Source organism: Aethalodelphis obliquidens, unplaced genomic scaffold (genome assembly GCF_003676395.1).
Source record: "Aethalodelphis obliquidens isolate GAN/ISIS:26980383/991018 unplaced genomic scaffold, ASM367639v1 scaffold6, whole genome shotgun sequence".
Lineage (NCBI taxonomy): Eukaryota > Metazoa > Chordata > Mammalia > Artiodactyla > Delphinidae > Aethalodelphis > Aethalodelphis obliquidens.
The window spans coordinates 897,729-921,500 of NW_020837950.1; the positions used below are offsets into that span (position 1 = coordinate 897,729).

Below are 23,772 nucleotides of genomic sequence, written 5' to 3' on the forward strand. Positions count from 1 at the left end.
GTCCATAGCACATGTTTCGTTAGACTTAGTCCTAAATACTAAATGTTTTTAATGCTATTATAAATGCCTTTATTTTTCTTATTATTATACTTTTAAGTGGTTTATGGTAAATGGACATGTAATTCATTTTTATATACTGATTTTATAAGAACTTGCTTTTATACAAATGATAGCATGATAGATCTAAGAATAATACAACAAAATTTTAATTTTTTTGAAAACTTCTTTATTTTAGATTCACTGCTACACAGAGTCACATAATCCTCAAATTCCAAGTTTACAACTGATCATCACAAGATCCCTATCCATATATACATTAGTTAGAGGGAAAAAGTTCTATACAAAATTTTAGTAGTAACATTTGTAAGCAATACTGAATTAGTGAAAGCTGAAGAACTCCCAATGCATTACACATAGGATAACCACTCTTTTTTTTTTTTTTGGCGGTATGCGGGCCTCTCACCGTTGTGGCCTCTCCCGTTGCGGAGCACAGGCTCTGGACGCGCAGGCTCAGCGGCCATGGCTCACGGGCCCAGCCGCTCTGCGGCATGTGGGAACTTCCAGGACCGGGGCACGAACCCGCGTCCCCTGCATCAGCAGGTGTACTCTCAACAACTGCGCCACCAGGGAAGTCCAGGATAACCACTCTTAAATATAAGAAGCGAGGCAATACAGGAAAATTTCCTGGACAGTCTGGAAAAATGATAAAGGCATTTATGATGAGATAAATGCTTTAATTATTTATTTTTGGCTGCGCTGGGTCTTCGTTGCTGCATGTGGGCTTTCTCTAGTTGCAGCGAGCAGGGGCTACTCTTCGTTGTGGTGCGCAGGCTTCTCATTGAAGTGGCTTCTCTTGTTGCAGAGCATGGGCTCTAGGGTGTGCAGACTTCAGCAGTTGTGGGAAACGTGCTTAGTTGCTCCACGGCATGTGGGATCTTCCTGGACCAGGGCTTGAATCCATGTCTCCTGCATTGGCAGGCAGATTCTTAACCATTGCACCACCAGGGAAGCCCGAGATAAATGCTTTTAGTACACAACCTATTGGGCAAATGAAACTGCCACATAGGTTGGTACTTTCGCATTTGAATATTTGTGGTATGGTATTACCCATTTATCTGACATTCATACATAAAATTTTAAGTCTGGTTCTCAAAACGGTTGCTTGATGTTTTTGAATAGTGTCTGGTGTACTCAGAGTGCTTTTTTCATTTATCTTTTCTTCTTTTGCAAGGTTTAGTGGGACTGCGCAATGCTGGAGCAATAGTCCAGAATGTCCTGAATAGTGAATTCCATTGTAACACCAGATCCAGGATAACAGCGAGCTATCAAACCTTCAAAATGCTTGTACTGGCGTATAAATTCATCCTGCATGGAGTGCCACACCACCTATAATAAAAATGAAAATAAGAGTCGTTAAACTATGAATGGAAATAATACAGTCAAGTATGTAGAAATAATGTCAGGATATATTCTAAGGATTTAGAATAATAGTTAAAAACATACATTCTGGAGATAGAAACTGGTTCCTTCCACTTATAAGCTTTGTGACCTTGAGTACATTACATCATTGCTCTGTGCCTCAAGGTCCTTATCTGTAAACTGGGGTAATGATAATAATACCTTCCTCACAAGCTTCAGGTGAGGTTAAATGAGTGGATACATGTAAAGTGCTCAGAACAGTGTGACACAGTAAGCACTCATTACATCTAGCTGTTATTATATTTACTCCAATATCCAACACCGATGTGGATATGCACAACTATGTATGAAACTAAGACTAATGATTCAATGAAATGCAACACTGAATGCCTGAATTTCATTTCATATGAAAGTTTAACAATTTCTTTATCTAAAATTGATGATGCAAAACACTGCTCGATGCCATGGAGGACACCAAGATGAGTCAGACCAATCATCTGCCATCAAAGGAATTTATAATCTGGAAGTGGAAATCACGATGCAGACAACTATCAAGATAGAATCTGATACACACATTGACATATGAGCTAATATTAATAGGTTATATTTATTGACTTATTTCATATCAGCACAGTACAAAGTGCTTTATGTATACATTATCCTTTTTAAGTCTCATGACAACCTGGTGAGGGTGGGTACTATGAAATCATCCCTATCTGCCAGTTGAGGGGATTTTTCCTTATAAACCCTAAATCTCATAAACCCTAAATTCCTAATAGACAACTTAAGATGATTTACTAAACAGTTCTACTTACACTTTTTTGCTTCTCATCTTTTAGCTCATGGTATTTCATCCACCTGGAAGGCCACTTCTCCTACTTTATCTGTTAAGTTAGTATCTGACTTTCAGAGGCTAACGCAAATGCTTTCCTTCATGAAGCCTTCCATGGTGTTAAAATCAGAATTATTCTCACTCATCTCTGGGCCTTTTAGTACGACTTATAAAGAATGATGGCTCAGTTGGCAGTTTAAATCTGACTCTACCATTCATTAGCTATAGGATCATGGTCATATTACTCCACCTCTCTTAGCTTTGATTTTCTCATGTATAAAATGGCAATGACAGTAATAGTAGTGGCCAGTATACAGGAGAGGTATTATTTCTACTTTTCAAATAAGGAAATTGAGGCTCAGAGAGGTGAAGTAATTTGCCCCAAACCATGAAGCTTTATCTGAAGCCAGATTATGAAACCATTTCCAGCTCCAACCCCTATGCTCAGAATCACTCCACTGTACTATACACCATTCCATTTCCTTGCCACCCTCAAAACTAAAACAAAACAAAAAAGCAACGAAAAAACCCATCCCCAAACAAAAGAAAAACAACTTAATGCCTCAAAACAATAAGAAAGAAATACAAAATAAACAGGAATAGTCATATAAACTTATATAAATATTATTCCTTTCTTCCCCTCACAATTCATTAATCTGGTCTGTACCTTGTGGAACTTTCCTCCTTTTCTAATTTCCTAAAATTAGAAAATGCATAGTATTTCTAGAGGAATATTTTGGAGAAAAGCGACATATGTAAGGATGTGCAATCTAGGATGGTTCAAAAAACTAAAGCATACCTGAAGTAAGTTCTCCTCTTCACATAAATGTTTGTCAACCTTCTTGTAGAGGTTATCTAGACCTTTTTTTACTTCCTTTCCAGGATACTCTTTAATAACCTTTCGGAGTTCTTGTTTGTTAAATGCAAGTTGATAGCTTACTTCCTCTTCTCTTATACCCTGTGCTACCCGAGCTTCAACGCCTTCAAAGAAATGCTTCGAGGAAATGAAAAGAAATAATGGCTAAGAACTGCTTTCATTACCACTTAAATTAAAAAAAAATCTGATTATAAAATAGTATATATTCATTATGTAAAAATCAGTGTGTGAAAATATAAAGGATAAAATAATAATCAGCTATTATCATGCCACTCTGAGATAACCACTATCAACATTTTAGATTTCCTGCTAGTCTTTTGATGTGAGTACATAAATGAGATTATAATTTTGCACGCTGCTTTTCCACTTAATATTTTATATGTTTTCCCAAAGTATACATTTTAATGGCTGCATTATGTTCCATCCAATGACTGAACTATAATTTGTTTATTCATTCCTCCAGTATTGGGTATTTAATATTTTTCACTCTTTTTTCTTGGAGTTGGCAAAATCTACTCATCAAAAAAAAAAAAAAAATCTCTTATAAATACAGTTGTCACAAATAACTTTTATACGTAAGTATTCACCCACATTACTGATTACTACCCAGCATAAATTTCTAGACTATAATTCCTCAGTTGAGGAGTATAATTGTTAAGCATTCTGAAGACTCTTCATATACATACACAAATTGCTTCCCAGAAAAGTTTATATTTATATATCAATCGGTTTATATTTCTGTCAACAGTATATGAGACTTTTACCTTACCATACTATCATCAGCATTAGCACAATTAAAAAACAAATCTTTGCCACTTTAAAAAGTGAAAAAAGTTTGTCATTTTATTTCACAATTCTTTGGCTATAAATGAAGTTAACCTGCTTTTCAGATGCTTAGTGGTACATTCAGAACCCTTGCCCATTTATATGTTGAGGTCTTGGTGCTTTCCTCATTGATTTTAAAAAGATCTTTTAGATTAAATATACTGACATGGTGTTACAAATATTCTCCTCAGGTTGTCTTTTAATTATAATTGGTCTTTTAATATGCATATTGACTGGCAAGTCTTTATTTGAGCACAATATGACTTAATACCGACAAGCCAAATCCAGTCATTACTTTTCTCTAAAATTTTCTTAGCAATTATTATTTATTTATTCTTATAAATTATTAATTTTTTGACAGTAATTTTTGGACAAGTCTATCCCTGGTAATTTTAAAATTTTGTTTCTACAGAGACTTTTAATTGGTTATTATAACATATAGGAAATAAACTATTTTTTGATATATGTATCTTGAATCCTATTACTTTACCAGATAAAATAATTCCAACATATTATATACAGGTAATTATAACCTTGACTCTCCTTTGTATATCTTTATGTTTCGGTCTTATTGCATTGGCTAAATCTTCCATAACGATGTTAAATAATAAGGGGTCTATCAATGTTTCTGCTTTAAATTTGATTTCAAAGGAAGTGCCTCTATGTTGCAGGTAAGTATCATGCAGGCTTTAGGTCTGAGACCAACCTTCTACCCTAAAGGAATATCTGTCAGTTCTTAAATTTTAGAAAGAATTGGTTCTGCATCTGATTAAATGTCTTTTAATCAAAACAATTATTTGAATTATTGACAACAGATACATAATTTTTATTTGACTCATTTCAAGTTAAAAACTTATAGAAAATGACTAATCATACTGTGGACAAAGTTAGTTAGAAGGGTTCATTTAAGCTTCTACTATGTTGCACAATTCTCTAAAACTATCATTTCTCACTTTTTAAAAATATTTATTTTGTTTATTATTTTTTGGCTGTGTTGGGTCTTAGTTGTGATATGCGGGCTCTTTTGTTGTGGCGCACAGGCTCCAGAGCACGTGGGCTCTTGTAATTTGCGGCACTCGGGCTCTCTAGTTGAGGTGCACGAGCTCAGTAATTGTGGCACGCGGGCTCAGTTGCCCCGTGGCATGTGGGATCTTAGTTCCCCGATCCCGTGACCCCTGCATTGGAAGGCGGATTCTTTACCACTGGACCACCAGGGAAGTCCCTCATTTCTCACTTTTAATGATCAGACTTGCTCTGGGGAATGAGAAGTCAAGAAAAGAAGCGAAAAGAAAAGGCAACGAACCAAACAATTTTTTGTTTTCCTTTTATCTTGATAAAGTTTTCAAAATCTTCATCTGAACTAGGGATAAAGGTTAGCCATTTATGAGGTAAGAAATAAAAGTCTGGTATAATGGAAAAGCCTAAATCTACGGTTCACCCCCCAGCTTTGCTACTTTCCAGTTATTATAACTTTTCATTTACTTTCAGTTTCTTCGTTTGTAAAATGGGGATAATACCATCTTACTCCACATCACTGTTCATAGGAATTAAAAGAAATAATGTATATAAAACATCTAGCAGTGTCTGGGCACACTGGCAGCTTAAGTATCTGAGTCTCTCCTTCCTTATCCTCCTGCATCAATATATGAGCAAATTTAAAACAAATGTCTGTTGTGTTATTCATATGTACACAGGTTCAAAACCAGGAAATATATACTGAATGAAAATATACTTACATTTAGTTTTTCAAGAGGTTGTCCTAAAGAGTAAATGACATAAGACTGAAGGTGATCTGTGTATTTTTGTTTGGCTTCTTTTTTTTCAGCTTCTAGACATGAGATTTTCAAACGAGAAAGTGTTGCAAAAATATGGTGGAAGTTTTCCATCATGACTACATCCCTGGGCGTCTTCTGGCTTTCATTAGCTACTTTCTCCACTAAAATGAAAACAGAAAAAACATAGTAACATCCTGATATAAGTATAACCATATTTAGCTAGGAAAAATTTACAGGATTTTTTTCATTTGTAAGTTTAAGAAGTAAGCACATTTCTGGACTTAATAGAATAAAATATATTGTATTGAAGGATTTTCACATCTACCTAAACCTAATAAAAAATCATTCTAAAACAGTCCCAAATATATATATATATATATATATATATATGGAAACTTAGTATAGAATAAAGGTGGCTTTTCAAATCAGTGGGGAAATGATGAATTATTCAAAATGTTTAGGACAACTAGCTGGTCCTTTTGAATACACTAAATTTGGATTCTTATTTCACATCTTTCAGACAAACAAATTCTAAATTGCTCAAGTACTTAAAATGTTAAAAGCAAGTAAATAAATGAATATAATCGTAAGTACTAAGAAAAATAAAGTAAATTAAAGAAATAATTTTGTGATAGTACGAACTTTCTAAGAATGGCACAAAACTTAGGATCATAAAGAGAAAGACAAATAAATATGATGAATAAATATTTCAAATAAAATTTGAAAGCTCTTGCACAGTAAAACATATCATAAACAAAACTGATTTATAGTCTTTCAGGTTTACAAAGAATAAAAAGATTGATAATACCTAGTAATATTGGGCTTTGATGCAGATGTGACAGAAACTTTCACCAAATGCTCAAAGCACTAAACTGGTATAATCTTTCTGTGTGGCTATTTGGCAAAAGCCTCAACACAGACCCAAAATTTTTGACCCAGTAATTCCATTTCTAATAATTGATCCTAAGGAAATTATTGGACAAGTGTACAAAAATATATGGAGGAAACTGGAAACAAACTAAATGCCTATTAACAAAAGATCTGGTAAATAAATAATGATACATGGAATACTATGCGATCATTAAAAATGATTATGGTTATCTATATTAATAGATAAGGAAAGACACTAGAAGTACAGAGTCTAGTAGGTTCCAAAACAGTGTGTAAGGTATGATAAAACTTTTAAAATTAGAGAACACACACACACACACAATATGTACATATACACCAGTGAGAGAGATATACTCAAAAGTTTAGCAGGGAAAAAATTAAATGTTATCTTTTCATGATTAGATTACAAATTATCCTTATTTTCTTCTTGATTTTTAAAATCAGTTTGCTGATTTTTGGGGGTATGTAATGAGCATATATTACTTTACAATTAGAAAAAGCAAAGCTACTTTGAATTTTAAAAGAACTATCAACCATACAAACATTCAATCATATAATTTATCTATCTTTCCCCTAAACCTGTTTCCACTGAAAATATGTTATCTATAACTGGTGATATCATTCCACTTCCTGTCAATGTTTTAGCTTTAAAAATTCCTGAATAGATGCAATCAGATCATTTATTTCAAATTAAACAACACATCCACACTGTTTCTGTAACTTAATTGTGTGATCTGACATAGGAAGACGGTGAATTATAGTATTTTAGCATTAATCTACCTTATGTGACACATATGAAAACAGGCCTAAAGAAGTGAATTGATTTGTTTAAGGTTACACAGACATCACTGCTGATCATCTCTGGAAGACTCTTGCTAAAAAGCAATGTAATCCGGGAGATCATTTTTTGTGTTTAAACAATGAATTTCAATTTTGCATAGTGATAAGCACATATGAACCCTAAAATATAAGTGGTTCCTGGTGAATACAAATGGGTTTTATGTATTGCTTATTTTTCAAATTTAAGAAATCTTTAATTTCAGAAAACTTAAAAAAGACTATAGAACATGGAAAATAATGAACATATCTGTCCCCAAATTCTAACATACCAGAAATAATGAAAACCAACCAAAAAATTCTTTAGAATGTAACAAAAGCTTACCATTAACAAACACTCCTCTGATAAGTTTAGTATATGCTTTATCTAGATCTCCACGACGCTCAGCATTTTTAAAGATTGATTCTGCAAGTCCAGCAAACTCTTCAAATTCAGCAACAAATGGGAGAATTCCTACTTTACTCTTCTTTGAGATCTTTACTTCCTCCATTTGCCTTATTTGGTTACTCTAAAGATAGGCAGAACGCAAGGGAGAAAAATAGCCAAGCAACTTAGAAACAGCATATAATTTAAAGCAAATGCATACATCATAGAGACAGGACATAATTTAATACCTAGAACATTTTGAATGTTTACTAAATAAAGATGAATACAATACGGATAACTAAGAAAAACTATTTCTACAGATTAAAAAGTACATATATTTTACATAAGAAAATAAAGTCAAAAAAATATACAAATTATTTAAAACAAGATGCAATCAAAGCTTGTGAACCTCAGGTCTTTGTTTAAAGTAAAAACAACCAATAAACATTTTTATCATTTACGAAAGATAAGTGTACAGTGATTGCCCATTCTGGGACAGAGCAGATATCGGAACACACACGGGATTTCTCAAGATTATTTCTGGTTGGTGGCTATGCGGTCAAGTTTGAGAACCATAGCTTATTTCCAAATCATAGCAGCCTAAAACTTGTTTGGATAGAGAAGTTCTGTATTTTTGGGGTATGAGGACAGAGAAGGAGAACAGGCATTTCTACCATGGATTTGCATTATATAATTTTCCATGTATCTATTAGTTACTTATTCTAAATTTGTAAGCAAAGTGCTTCTGTATGATGGTGACAAAGTGCAAAAGGGATGTTTCATATAGACAGAATCTAGACACTTGGGTTCAAAATGATCCCTGGGTTCAATTACGGTTCTGTGTACTTCTCAGGTTATCTAGATCTATTCACAGTAAGAATTACATTGCCAAGTAGTGTTGGATCATTTTCAACTCTTACCTAAAATTTCACTGTGTTGAGGTTTTGGGGGTAAAACCTGAAAACCATATGACATGTGGATTAGAAAAGTAATTGTTCTTTTATTCAATATGTTATTGCAAGTCCCAGTCACAGCAATCAGGTAAGTAAAAGAAATAAAAGGAATCTAAATTGGAAAGGAAGATGTAAAACTCTCACTATTTGCAGATGACATGATAGTATACATAGAAAATCCTAAAGATGCCACCAAAAAACTATTAGAACTAATAAATGAATTCAGCAAGATTGCAGATAACAAAGAAATCTTGTTTCTGTATATTAATAAGGAACCATCAGAAAGAGAAATTAAGAAAACAATCCCATTTACAGTTGTAACAAAAAGAATAAAATACCTACGAATAAATCTAACTATGGAGGTGAAAGACTTGTACTCTGAAAACTGTAAGACACTGGTGAAAAAAACTGAAGACAACACAAATGGAAAGATAAACCCTGCTCAACGACTGGAAGAATTAATATTGTTAAAATGACCATACTTCCCAAGGCAATCAAGAGAGTCGATGCAATCCCTATCAAAATACCAATGGCATTTTTCACAGAACTAGGACAAATAATTCTAAAACTGGTATGGAAACACAAAAGACCATAATAGTCAAAGCAATCTGGAGAAAGAAGAACAAAGCCAGAGGTATTATGCTCCTTGGTTTCAAACTATACTACAAAACTACAGTCATCAAAACAGTATGGCACTGGCACAGAAACAGATACATAGGTTTATGGAACAGAACAGAGAGCCCAGAAATAAACCTGTGCTTATATGGTTAATTAATCTATGACAAAGAAGGCAAGAATAAACAATGATGAGACAGCCAAATCTTATCATTTTCAAAGGTTTAAGAGTGCAAATCCATGTCACTATAGTGTGAGGAATCCTGAAAAGCAAACTAAATGCAGCTAAGAAATGTACCGGATTGCAGAGTCCAGCTTGGTAGTACTTGATGTGTCAGTTACTTTCTAATTTTATCTCTGGTTCTTGCTAGGCTAACATTTTTAGCACTGTTCCTTGAAGAATAGTTTGGGCTTGGCCACCAGATGAAAGTGCCAAACTCAGGTGCTATCTATTCCACCTTCTGCAGTCATCTGACATTCATGTTTCTGTCTTAATACACAAAGACCCATTCATTACCCATTCATTATGCCCTAGGTTCTGATCTTGTCCCATGTACCAAAACATGTAACACTGAGCAAACACAATCAACCAGACACTGAGAAGATGTGAGTTAAAATAAGACACAGAGAGTGATGACAGTCAGCAGAAGGAACCATCCTTTTCCCTTTGGTGATAAGAGGTATATCCTTTAGAAATACACGCAATTTAGGAGAAAATGAGTTTATACATTTGTCTAGGTTAATTTTGCTTAATTTCTTCACTTCCCACTCTTGAGAGTAACATGAACATTCTTTAATAAACTATTATTAATTACTAGTACTATTATCACCACCACCATTACAAGTGATCCATTAGTAAGCTCTTATTCTGTGCCAGGCAATGTGCTAAGCACTTCTTTTGAACCCATGTCTACATCTACCTGATACTACATCTTACGCTTTCAACAACTATGTTCTATTGGGTTGAGAGGTATTACATAAAGTTATATTTTCCTGGTAAAAGCAACAGAACCTTCATATTCTGTAAATATATAGTGTCCTCATGATTCAGTGTTCCAGTTATGTTAAATGGGACTCATTATCTTAGCCTTTGGTAGTTCTTCCTTTTCCTTTTGGCTATCAGCTTGCAATCAGATCTTCCAGGTTTATCATCACCTCTGGAGAAGGCAGGGTAGGGAAGAGGACAAGCCTTAAATGGTTAAATTTCATAATACTTCAAATGCCAAGTGAAATCACTTGGTAGGGAAGGAGGATTAACAAGACTGTTGAGGTGACATTTAAGTTTCTACAGTGGACACAGACTGTTTTTAAACTTTTAGAATCTCAATAAATATTTTTAGAAAGTATAAAAAAGAATATGGATTTTAACTGCCCTTAATATTTTTATTATTCTCCCATTCTTCTATGGCTATTCAAAAGCTGGATTTAACTTAGAGGTTACATAGTAGAAAAATTCAGATAATAAATATCCACTTTTATATACTAAATATATTAATAAAATGAAACTTTTTTTTTAGAACCTGGCCCAGTCCAGTTCATACCTACAAGCTTACCAAAACCTAACAGGAAAAAAAAAAGTTAATGATCTTTGTTCCCTATTAGAAGGAGGAAAATGGTGATTGCCAAAAGTTAACATAAGAACAATTTATTCTTAAAATAAAGCAATATGATTATTAATTAAAGCTATTAAACTAATAAACTAATTTAAGTAAGCAATTAAAATAATCCAGTTATTAATTATCTTATTGGAGTATATTAAAAGAAGCAAAACAATAAATTCAAGTGATAGTTTCAATTGTTTCATTAAATCTATGGTCATTAATAGTCAACTGAAATTTCAGTTACTTAGTGGATCTCTTATGCAGCTGCTGCCTCTATGCCACCTACTCCAGAACTTGCCAAGATTCACAGTGTAGATGGGAAACTAGATGGCACAGCACCATCCAACTAGCTCTGTTCATGTAAATTGTAGCCAACACTCTGCTTCAAGGCTTTGGGCAGTAGATCCCACAGTGGAAAGCTGGAAATCTCTTGGTTTAAATACATTTTTTTTGCAACAATTAGAATTCTAAGTTATTAAAAAACAAACAAAAACAAAACAAAAAAAACGAACTTACAATACATTTATCAAAGTTCCTTTTGACAGTCACCAAAACATTTCCCAATGTAGTACTTAGAAAAGAAGCAGGGTCCACATTTTGTGCAGTCCACACATGATGACTCATTTTGACTAGCATGTAAAGGGAGTTAAAGCTATCGATTTTGTCTCCTAATGCAATCAGGTTGTTCAGTTCTGGCTCAATGCAGCGAAATATTTTAATCATCATTTGGCGAATCATATCTTTCCTGTTCAGAAAACATACAAAATATAGAAGTTATTACAAGCTTCAGGTGTATTCATCTTCAACTTTATCCCCCGGGTATACATAAATGACTAAAATTTGGTATTTCAACTAACACTGTCCAAATATGATGAACTAATTATCCTATAGTGGTTTCCAATATAAACATATTTTTTTGAAGTTAAGTTTTATCACTCAAAGTAACTTGGTCATTTGTAAAACCGGGTCCTGAAATGTACTTTGTGATTTCTGAGAAATACACTGCAATTCAAATGCTACTTCCTACCAGCAAATATCAAAATTGATTGCATTTCTGTGGCTGCTATAGCAAAAAGAGCCGAAGAGCCATAAACAGGACCAATTTTACTTCAGTAAGATGTTCGATAAGACATTGGGCACACAGGCTGATGCTCTGAGTGCTGTCAGTTATGGAGAGTCATGTGAACTCTTCACTGAGCAGCACTCCTTCCTGCTCAATTTAAAGTTTATTTTTTTTCCAAAATAAACAACAGATAGTAACAAACACATACTCAGATGAAACAGGCAGTGGTGTGCCAGCATTATGTTGCCGTGACGACGTTCCTCCATCTAGCTCCTCTGCTTCAGTCTGCAAAAATTATTCAGGTACTTTACATGATAAAAGACCAACAATTTGACTAGTTTATATAGCAATAGCCTGCTCAGTCTTAAAATTCCTAGGAGAATATATTATGAGAAATAATGATTTTTAAAGGCAGTATTACCGACAAAACTATACAATTTAGGATGCTGTTTAAGAATGTTCAGGAAGTGCTATGTTCTTAGATTTTATCTTAGAATTACTGTGGCATGAGAAGTTGTGTTTGTGTGTGTGCAATGAGGGGAAAGGAGGAGAGAGAAGGTTGAGGAGGCTCAGAGGAAGCATGGGAATGGAAAGGCAGCTCAACAAAAACATCCAGAAACAACTTTCAAGAGAGAATTTTAAAAATTAAAGAAATCTCAATGATCATTTTAATAAAATTTTGGTATTAAAAAATGCTATCGAAAGTTCTTACATAAGCTAACAAGTAAACATATTAACTACCTGGACCACCTACAACAACAAATCCCTAACCATTTAAAATAATTAATTTGTCATTCATTTTAGGCCTGCTTTTGATATGTTGGTTCTCTTTTTTAAGATGACCTTAATCTAAAAAAAAACTCACTCAATTTGCACTGTGCTTTTAAGTTCTTCAAAATATTCTTACAAATCTCTCATTTTACTTTCTTACACTTATGCCATCAGAGAGGCATGATGAATAGGTACTATTATACCTATTGCACAGATGAGGAAAAACAGGGATTAAATAATTGCTTTAAGGACTCATAGCTAGTTAGTAACAAAGCCGTAAGATTCAGATTTGAGGCCTCCACATTTTTTTTCTTTCTTACTTTCTTTTTTATAAAGACCATGGTATATATACACAAACATCTTTTTTATTTTTTTAATCCTATTTTTTCTTGATGATTACTAAAACTGTTTTTTAAATAATGTTTTGTTGTGGGAACTGCCTAGCAGTCCAGTGGTTAGGACTCCACGCTTCCACTGCACGGGGCCTGGGTTCCATCCCTGTTCCAGGAAGATCCCGCATGCCACACAGCACAGCCAAAAAAAAAAAAAAGTTTTTTGCAAAGTAAATTCAGACATTCTCCCCCCTTACTAATTTAGACAATGTTTAGGCCTAAAATAGTCTGGAATATTAGATTAGATGCCCAAACTCTATCATTGTTTTTAGTATCTTGTATGACAAAATGTATTTTAAAAATCCTTAATTATAAATTTTGTCTTTTTCTGTTCTGACATTGAAATTGTGGCAATATATTAATTAGGCTAATTATGCTACAGGTCATAAATACTAGCCAATAAATAAATGTGAGCCATACCATAGTTCCAGGCATGCTTTGATGTTGCTGTAGTTTGAAAAATTTACTTATGAAGTCCTGTTCTGCCAGACACAGGGGCTCCAGTTCACTTAGTACCTGTTCAAAGATCTGAAGAAAACCAAAATGATCCTACAAAGAACTGAACAAAAATGCTTAAAATAACATTCCACATTTAATTACTTTTCTGCAGGGACCAGGGATGCTTCATCTATAATCTCAATAGAATCCCCAAAACAAACACTTTCAAGATTGAAAGAACAATACAGTATTATCAAGGCATAACAGGGCCAGAACATACTTAAAATAAAACTCACAACAATTATTTACTCAAAATCTGGAAAGAGGAACACAGAGATAAACTTTTTTTTTTTAACATCTTTATTGGAGTATAATTGCTTTACGAGATAAACTTTTTAAACTTATTTAATGCATTGCAGAGAACAGTTTAGCTTCATAACAGCTATTTCCTCTTTACTCTGTAGTTGCTCAAATAACTGGATTTATGATTGCAAGCACTTTATGATTTATAACAAACTTTAATAAAACTGTTATGTCATTTAATTGATAAATCACATTTCAGTTGACATGTGACTATTTTTTTCAGATTCAGAACTGTAAAGTAAGATATGGTTAATTAAAAGAGCCAACGGAGCCCAAATCTTTGAACACAATTAAAGGAATAACAAACTGATGCTAGAAAACTAATAGTAATGTTTAAGAAGTACTTGTTATTTTATTTTACCTTATCAAATTTGGTTCTGTCGGCAACATCGAGATCAGAGGCTGACATGTTTCCCATATCCAACAAGGAAGATGACTGAGATCTGCGATTCCCTGAACTCTGAACACTGAGTTTATTTAGACTAGAAGTAGATCCAGTTAATTTCCCGGAACTTCCATGAAGACCTAAGAAATAATACAACTTTAAAAGTTGTGAACTTCACGAATAAAAGATCCATAGCATAAATCAGGGCTATCTTCTACTGTCTTGGTCTTCTGGGGCTCATACTAGTTAGGGCACAAATCTACCACAGAGGAGAGATTGTAGGCTGTCCTTCTCTTTCATTAACATTTGTGTCCTATTCCTGAACATACTGTAAAGAGTAGTGAAACTATACAGAATCACAGAATAGGACTGAACAAGATCTTAAAGATCACATTATGCCCCGCCCAGTCTCACCATAAAGATTAAGCTGCCTGATGATTTCTCTAGACTAAAGTAGATGAGGATTTCTTTCCCACTCAAACGACATGACTATGGATGAAAGTCAATGACCCTCTAGTGTACTAGTTAACATGACAGTTATATTTCCAAAAAAACCTGCCATATCCCAAAATTACTCACCTCCACATCAAATCAACACATTAGGTGGAACCATATCAAATTAATCTTGCCCTACCAAAAAGGTCAATTACACACGATTCAACTTAATACACTCCTGAACCCAGAAACTCTGCTTTTACAGTAAGTGAACTGATTAAAGTTCTTTAAAAACTAAACAAAATGAAGAGAAAAAAAACAACACCCTGAAAATTTGTTATATTTAAAATACAACTAAAATATAATACATACATCATTAACTATAGATATATATTTTAATTTTTTAATTTAATTTTTTTATACAGCAGGTTCTTATTAGTCATCCATTTTATACACATCAGGGTATACATGTCAATCCCAATTGCCCAATTCATCACACCACCATCCCGCCCCTGCCCCGCCACAGCTTTCCCCACTTGGAGCCCATACGTTTGTTCTCCACATCTGTGTCTCAATTGCTGCCCTGCAAACCGGATCTGTACCATTTTTCTAGGTTCCACATATATGCATTAATATACAATATTTGTTTCTCTCTTTCTGACTTACTTCAATCTGTATGACAGTCTCTAGATCCATCCACATCTCAACAAATGACCCAATTTCGTTCCTTTTTATGGCTGAGTAATATTCCATTGGAATATATGTACCACATCTTCTTTATCCATTTGTCTCTCGATGGGCATTTAGGTTGCTTCCATGACCTGGCTATTGCAATGAACATTGGGGTGCATGTGTCCTTTTGAATTATGGTTTTCTCTGGGTATATGCCCAGTAGTGGGATTGCTGGATCATAAGGTAATTCTATTTTTAGTTTTTTAAAGGAACCTCCACACTGTTCTCCATAGTGGCTGTATCCGTTTATATTCCCATCAACAGCGCAAAAGGGTCCCCTTTTCTCCACACCTGCTCCAGCATTTGTTTGCAGATTTTCTGATAATGCCCATTCTAACTGGTGTGAGGTGATAACTCATTGTAGTTTAGATTTGCATTTCCCTAATGATTAGTGATGCTGAGCAGCTTTTCATGTGCTTCTTGGCCAGCTGTATGTCTTCTTTGGAGAAATGTCTATTTAGGTCTTCTGCCCATTTTGGGATTGGGTTGTTTGTTTTTTTAATATTGAGCTGCATGAGCTGTTTATAAATTTTGGAGATTAATCCTTTGTCTGTTGATTTGTTTGCAAATATTTTCTCCCATTCTGAGGGTTGTCTTTTGGTCTTGTTTATGGTTTCCTTTGCTGTGCAAAAGCTTTGAAGTTTCATTAGGTCCCATTTGTTTACTTTTGTTTTTATTTCCATTACACTAGGAGGTGGATCAAAAAAGATCTTGCTGTGATTTATGTCAAGGAGTGTTCTTCCTATGTTTTCCTCTAAGAGTTTTATAAGTGTCCGGTCTTACGTTTAGGTCTTTAGTCCATTTTGGGTTTATTTTTGTGTATGGTGTTAGGGAGTATTCTAACTTCATTCTTTTACATGTAGCTGTCCAGTTTTCCCAGCACCACTTATTGAAGAGACTGTCTTCCCTTCATTGAATATCCTTGCCTCCTTTGTCATAGATTAGTTAACCATAGGTGCATGGGTTTATCTCTGGGCTTTCTATCCCGTGCCATTGATCTAAATTTCTGTTTTTGTGCCAGTACCATATTGTTTTGATTACTGTAGCTTTGTAGTCTAGTCTGAAGTCAGGGAGTCTGATTTCTCCAGTTTGTGTTTTTCCCTGAAGACTGCTTTGCCTATTTGGTGTCTTTTGTGTCTCTATACAAACGTTAAGATTTTTTGTTCTAGTTCTGTAAAAAATGCCATTGGTAATTTGATAGGGATTGCATTGAATCTGTAGATTGCTTTGGGTAGTAGAGTCATTTTCACAATATTGAAACTTCCAATCCAAGAACATGGTATATCTCTCCATCTGTTGGCATCATCCTTAATTTCTTTCATCAGTGTCTTACAGTTTTCTGCATACAGGTTTTTGCCTCCCTAGGAAGGTTTATTCCTAGGTATTTTATTGTTTTTGTTGCAACGGTAAATGGGAGTGTTTTCTTAATTTCTCTTTCAGATTTTTCATGATTAGTGTATAAGAATGCAAGAGATTTCTGTGCATTAATTTTGTATCCTGCAACTTTATCAAATTCATTGATTAGCTCTGGTAGTTTTCTGGGGGCATGTTTAGGATTCTCTATGTATAGTATCATGTCATCTGCAAACAGTGACAGTTTTACTTTTTCTTTTTCAATTTGTATTCCTTTTATTTCTTTTTCTTCTCTGATTGCCATGGCTAGGACTTCCAAAGCTATGTTAAATAATAGTGGTGAGAGTGGACATCCTTGTCTTTTCCTGATCTTAGAGGAAATGCTTTCAGTTTTTCACCATTGAGAATGATGTTTGCTGTGGGTCTGTTGTATATGACCTTTATTATGTTGAGGTAGGTTCCCTCTATGCCCACTTTGTGGAGAGTTTTTATCATAAATGGGTGTTGAATTTTGTCAAAAGCTTTTTCTGCATCTATTGACATCATATGGTTTTTATTCTTCAATTTGTTAATATGGTGTATCACACTGATTGATTTGCGTATATTGAAGAATCCTTGCATCCCTGGAATAAATCCCACTTGATCATGGTTTATGATCCTTTTCTTTTTTTTTTTTTTGTGGTACGCGGGCCTTTCACTGCTGTGGCCTCTCCCGTCGCGGAGCACAGGCTCCGGACGCACAGGCTCAGCAGCCATGGCTCACAGGCCCAGGTGCTCCGCGGCATGTGGGATCTTCCCAGAATGGGCACAAACTCGTGTCCCCTGCATCGGCAGGCGGACTCTCAACCACTGCGCCACCAGGGAAGCCCTATAAGATACTTTTAATGTGTTGCTGGATTCTGTTTGCTAGTATTTTGTTGAGGATTTTTGCATCTATATTCGTCAGTGATACTGGTCTGTAATTTTCTTTTTTTGTAGTATCTTTGTCTGGTTTTGGTATCAGGGTGATGGTGGCCTCACAGAATGAGTTTGGGAGTGCTCCTTCCTCTGCAATTTTGTGGAAGAGTTTGAGAAGGATGGGTGTTAGCTCTTCTCTAAATGTTTGATAGAATTCACCTGTGAAGCCATCTGGTCCTGGACTTTTGTTTGTTGGTAGATTTTTAATCACAGTTTCAATTCCATTACTTGTTGATCTGTTCATATTTTCTGTTTCTTCCTGGTTCAGTCTTGGAAGGTTATACCTTTCTAAGAATTTGTCCATTTCTTCCAGGTTGTCCAGTTTATTGGCATAGAGTTGCTGGTAGTAGTCTCTAAGGATGCGTTGTATTTCTGCGGTGTCTGTTGTAACTTCTCCTTTTTCATTTCTAATTTTATTGATTTGAGTCCTCTCCCTCTTTTTCTTGCTGAGTCTGGCTAATGGTTTATCAATTTTGTTTATCTTCTCAAAGAACCAGCTTCTAGTTTTATTGATCTTTGCTATTGTTTTGTTTCTATTTCATTTATTTCTGCTCTGATCTTTATGATTTCTTTCCTTCTGCTAAGTTTGGGTTTTGTTTGCTGTTCTTTCTCTAGTTCCTTTAGGTTTAAGGTTACATTGTTTATTTTTACATTATTTATTTGAGGTATGCGTGTATAGCTATAAACTTGCCTCTTAGAACTGCTTTTGCTGCATCCCATTGTTTTGAATCATCATGTTTTTATTGTCATTTGCGTCTAGGTATTTTTTGATTTCCTCTTTGATTTCTTCAGTGATCTCTTGGTTATTTAGTAACTTAGTGTTTAGCCTCCATGTGTTTTTCACGTTTCTTCCTCTGTAATTCATTTCTAATCTCATAGCGTTGTGGTCAGAAAAGATGCTTCACATGATTTCAATTTTCTTAAATTTACTGAGGCTTGATTTGTGACCCAAGATGTGATCTATCCCAGAGAATGTTCCGTACGCACTTGAGAAGAAAGTGTAATCTGCTGTTTTGGATGGAATGCCCTATAAAAATCAATTAAATCTATCTGGTCTACTGTGTCATTTAAAGCTTTTGTTTCCTTATTTATTTTCATTTTGGATGATCTGTCCATTGGTGTACGTGAGGTGCTAAAGTCCCCCACTATTATTGTGTTACTGTCGATTTCCTCTTTTACAGCTGTTCGTAGTTGCCTTATGTATTGAGGTGCTCCTACGTTGGGTGCATATATATTTATAGTGTTACATCTTCTTCTTGGATTGACCCCTTGATCATTGTGTAGTGTCCTTCCTTGTCTCTTGTAACATTCTTTAAAATCTGTTTTATCAGATATGAGTATTGCTACTCCAGCTTTCTTTTGATTTCCATTTGCATGGAATATCTTTTTCCATCCCCTCACTTTCAGTCTGCATGTGTCCCTAGGTCTGAAGTGGGTCTCTTGTAGACAGTATATATATGGGTCTTGTTTTTGTATCCATTCAGCAAGCCTGTGTCTTTTGGTTGGAGCATTTAATCCATTCACGTTTAAGGTAATTATCGATATGTATGTTCCTATGACCATTTTCTGAACTGTTTTGGGTTTGTTTTTGTAGGTCCTTTTCTTTTCTTGTGTTTCCCACTTAGAGAAGTTCTTTTAGCGTTTGCTATATAGCTGGTTTGGTGGTACTGAATTCTCTTAGCTTTTGTGTGTCTGTAAAGCTTTTGATTTCTCCATCGAATCTGAATGAGATCCTTGTTGGGTAGAGTAATCTTGGTTGCAGAGTCTTCCCTTTCATCACTTTAAGTATATCAGGCCACTCCCTTCTGGCTTGTAGAGTTTCTGCTGAGAAATCAGCTGTTAACCTTATGGGAGTTCCCTTGTATGTGATTTGTCATTTTTCCCTTGCTGCTTTCAATAATTTTTCTTTGTCTTTAATTTTTGCCAATTTGAGTACTATGTGTCTCAGCATGTTCCTCCTTTGGTTTATCCTATGTGGGACTTGCTGTAGTTCCTGGACTTGGGTGGCTATTTCCTTTCCCACGTTAGGGAAGTTTTCGACGATAATCTCTTCAAATATTTTCTCGGGTCCTTTCTCTCTTCTCCTTCTGGGACCCCTGTAATGCGAATGTTGTTGTGTTTAATATTGTCCCACAGGTCTCTTAGGCTGTCTTCATTTCTTTTCATTCTTTTTTCTTTATTCTGTTCTGCAGCAGTGAATTCCACCATTCTGTCTTCCAGGTCACTTATCCGTTCTTCTGCCTCAGTTATTCTGCTATTGATTCCTTCTAGTGTAGTTTTCATTTCATTTATTGTATTGTTCATCTCTGTTTGTTCTTTAATTCTTCTACATCTTTGTTAAACACTTCTTGCATCTTCTCGATCTTTGCCTCCATTCTTTTTCCGAGGTCCTGGTTTATCTTCACTATCATTATTCTGAATTCTTTTTCTGGAAGGTTTCCTCTCTCCACTTCATTTAGTTGTTTTTCTGGGCTTTTATCTTGTTCCTTTATCTGATACATAGCCCTCTGCCTTTTCATCTTGTCTATCTTTCTGTGAATGTGGTTTTTGTTTCACAGGCTGCAGGACTGTAGTTCTTCTTGCTTCTGCTGTCTCTCCTCTGGTGGATGAGGCTATCTAAGAGGCTTGTGCAGGTTTCCTCCATCGTTAACTATATTAATATGGGACATGTGAGTTTAGGTATAAAGAAAGGTATCTATCGTAGCCATGGGGAAAAATGATAACAATATGTCTGGACAATATCCTACATACATAAAAGAATTAAAATATTCCATTTACAAGAAAATGTGATGTTTTTACTAGAATTAAATTTAAACAATGAAAACATTTTATTCTTCTTGAATATTTCTCAGCTAACCTGCATTATCTGCTTATGGTCAGGAGGGACAAATGATATAATAAGTGATAAAAACGTATAAGGACAATTAGAGATAAACTTTGGTTTCATTATGCAAAATCTGACCATACCTACAAGAATTTTTATAGTTTCTAAACACAGCCTGAAAACAAAAGTATAATGGTTAAGACTTTTTATAAATTTCTGACTACCCACCAAATATTTTTAACTATATTATGTATTTCTTGGATGTAGTCATACCACTAACATTATGTTGTTTTTCTTTCACCAATACCTGGCAACTCAGAGAAATCAGTATTTTTGGTGTAACTTTTTTCAAGAAAAATAACTAATTTCTAGACAAACAAACATGCATTGAGAATACCTACTAATACACTAAGCATACTCACTCTCTGTTTCCTGTTTGACAGCACTTTCTTTTCGAGGCAGTGTAGCTGTGATGGATTAGGTTGCAAGCATCAAAGACAAAGACAAGTTAATAAACTGCAATTTGCACAAACCATGCACAAGAGGAAGTTAAAGCTCTAGTTTTAAAGACACATGCAAAGAACCATGAGCATCAAGTAACGAGAGATGCAACGTATGTTTAGTTGGTCAGCTATTGTTTGAAAAATTATGAGAGAAAAAACTTTACTAGTCTTTTAATGTACTGTTTTATGCAAATATTCAGGTAAAAATATCTACATCTGTAAGCCTCCCCCCCCACACTTTTAAAGGATTTTTTTTAAGTTTATTGAGCTGATGTACTTAAATTTAAAGACTATATTTGCAAGTATTGTTTTCTGAAGAAAACAGAGTTCAAGTAAATAATTTAATACAGTGAAAATTTATCAGAATGAAGTTGTAGATTTAGACTTTAAATGCATTAACACTCTTGTATTCACTGAAAGCTCCTGAAAGGAATCTCCACTGTACTAAATAATTGTACACTCCATCTGACAGAACATTATACGAGTGGGGCTTTAAAACCATTTTAGAATAACAACCTGAACTACTAAGAAACTTAAACTGGCTTTGTGAACACCTAGAATGAAAGGTATGTATAAAAATACTAATTATTAGGAGATGGGTAGATGGAAGGGTAAAGCTGAGGGAACAGGTTTAATGGAGGAACTGGAGCTCTTTTAGGGTCTTTTATCTAAAATCTCTCTCTAATATTTATTAGATCAATTGTAGAGATCATCTTGTGAAACATTCTAAACCCAAATTAGAAGTTAATTTGAAAGGCAAAGAAAGAAATTACAGAATGAAACAGAAAATTAAAGAATATAACTCTAATCTAGAAATATTTAAAAAATAGAAAATGTGTCAACTGTCACTATTCCTGCCAAACTTCAAGGCAAAATCCCAAGTATGAACTACTGACTTGCCACACCAGAGACATGTGAATGTTCCCAGCCTTGGCTACCCGAAGCTCAAGGGAATATGAAACAATAAGGCTGGACATTAAAGTGGCAAGCAAGGAGGGATGTGCTGGAGCTACTAGTTGACCATCCTGAATAGTACCTTCTGGTGGCCTTAAGTTGTCACTCTACTAAGTTCACCAATTCCAGAGCAAAGCCTAATGCTTTATATATACACACACACATACATATTTTAGTAGTCAATAAAGAATACAGAGTTACTAGTAGCGCCCCATTTGGGGCTCATAAAAACTGTATATTATCACCAACAAGCAACAATATGCTGGTAAACTTTTAAATATCTTTAAATAATTCCTGCTAGACTATAAGCTTCAAGAGGGTAGGGTCTTTGCTCATTGCTGGATTCTCAGTACCTAGCAGTGCTTATTACATAACAGGTAATTAATAAACATTTATTGAATGAATCTTCCAGTCAGGACTAAATTCGGTCTTTCATTCAAGACTCCCTTTGGAATCAACAAGATTTCTTAATTTAGTGGAGAAACAATGAAAAAATGTTTCAGGCGTATCAATTTTAAATTTTGGATTATAAATATGAGGAAGTAATTATGTAAATGTATATGTCAATGGGCTTAAGTAATATATGTATCTGTGTCTATTTCAGCTGCAGAAAGAAAAAAAAACAAGCAAATTAAAAAATAATTACTAAATTTCATTTTCCTGACTTTTCATTAAGTATATCTGTAGACTACAAAGGGAAAACAAAACACCCAAGTATCAATCTTGGGGGGAAAATTCACCTTTGAGGATATCAAAGTAAACCTACAGATCAAAAAAGGCAGACCTACAAAAAGTCCTTATCATAAAGAAAAAGTACTTTACTGGCATTTTAACATTATTTTAAATTATTTGAACTAAGTAGATGTTAAAGACTTGAGTCAAGATTGATTGAAAAAGAGAGAATTCCCCTGAATCTCCATGAGTATACTGACTACACAATTTCCTTTTGTAAAACACATTCAATCTGACTTCCTACTTTTATTAGTATCTGTGACCCAGCATTTTCACAGCAAGTCAAAAACAAAACAAATTAAAATTTTACTCATAATTACTTAATTTTAATTCATTGAAGTTATCTTCCCAAAGTTTTAGATGTTCCTTTTAATTATAATTACTACTAAAAACTAATTTAAACATAATTTATATCACTGAAAAGATACCTTTAGAAAGTTCACATTCTACCTATTTAAGAACTTCTTAAGCCATTTGTATTTAACTGGAAATTTATTTTTAAATGTTGACTAACAAGTTAGATCTTCAAAGATGAACAAAACCGTTTTTATCTTCTGAATTGTTTATTATTTAGTTTTTCTTCTCTTGTAACTGATAATATCAAAGTAATAGAAACTATAATTTTTTTGATTACATCAACTGTTACAAATTACTCTCCTATTCTTTATTATTTAATAGATACATAGAAGAGATATAATTTTAACACTGTTTTAAAACTGTAAAAGTATCTTCTGTATCTTGTATTAGGTTAATTTAAAAAATTTTTTAACAAGATAATTAAAGAACTTCTCAAGGGGTAAGAAAAGTAAAAATGTAACATTTCAGGTTAATGCAATGATACCGTTAAGATACTACTGTACTTGATTTAAATTAGATTT

At 34.2% G+C, this 23,772-nt stretch overlaps 1 protein-coding gene across 5 annotated transcripts in view; it reads right to left on the reverse strand.

Annotated features, from left to right (window-relative positions):
* Positions 1–915: 915 nt before the first annotated feature.
* EXOC1 (exocyst complex component 1) overlaps positions 916–23,772 on the reverse strand; it is a 60,644-nt gene continuing 37,787 nt past the window's right edge. For 3 of the 5 annotated variants that reach the window (XM_027102882.1, XM_027102883.1, XM_027102887.1), the window contains 9 exons: positions 21,128–21,172; positions 14,381–14,544; positions 13,639–13,746; positions 12,264–12,340; positions 11,509–11,737; positions 7,782–7,965; positions 5,690–5,889; positions 3,051–3,245; positions 916–1,386 (listed from right to left, as the gene is read on the reverse strand). In XM_027102882.1, the coding sequence (XP_026958683.1) occupies positions 1,234–1,386; positions 3,051–3,245; positions 5,690–5,889; positions 7,782–7,965; positions 11,509–11,737; positions 12,264–12,340; positions 13,639–13,746; positions 14,381–14,544; positions 21,128–21,172 (1,355 nt within the window). In that variant the 3' untranslated portion in view covers positions 916–1,233. The remainder of the gene's footprint in view (positions 1,387–3,050; positions 3,246–5,689; positions 5,890–7,781; positions 7,966–11,508; positions 11,738–12,263; positions 12,341–13,638; positions 13,747–14,380; positions 14,545–21,127; positions 21,173–23,772) is intronic. The other 2 variants (XM_027102884.1, XM_027102886.1) reach the window with 2 other exon arrangements.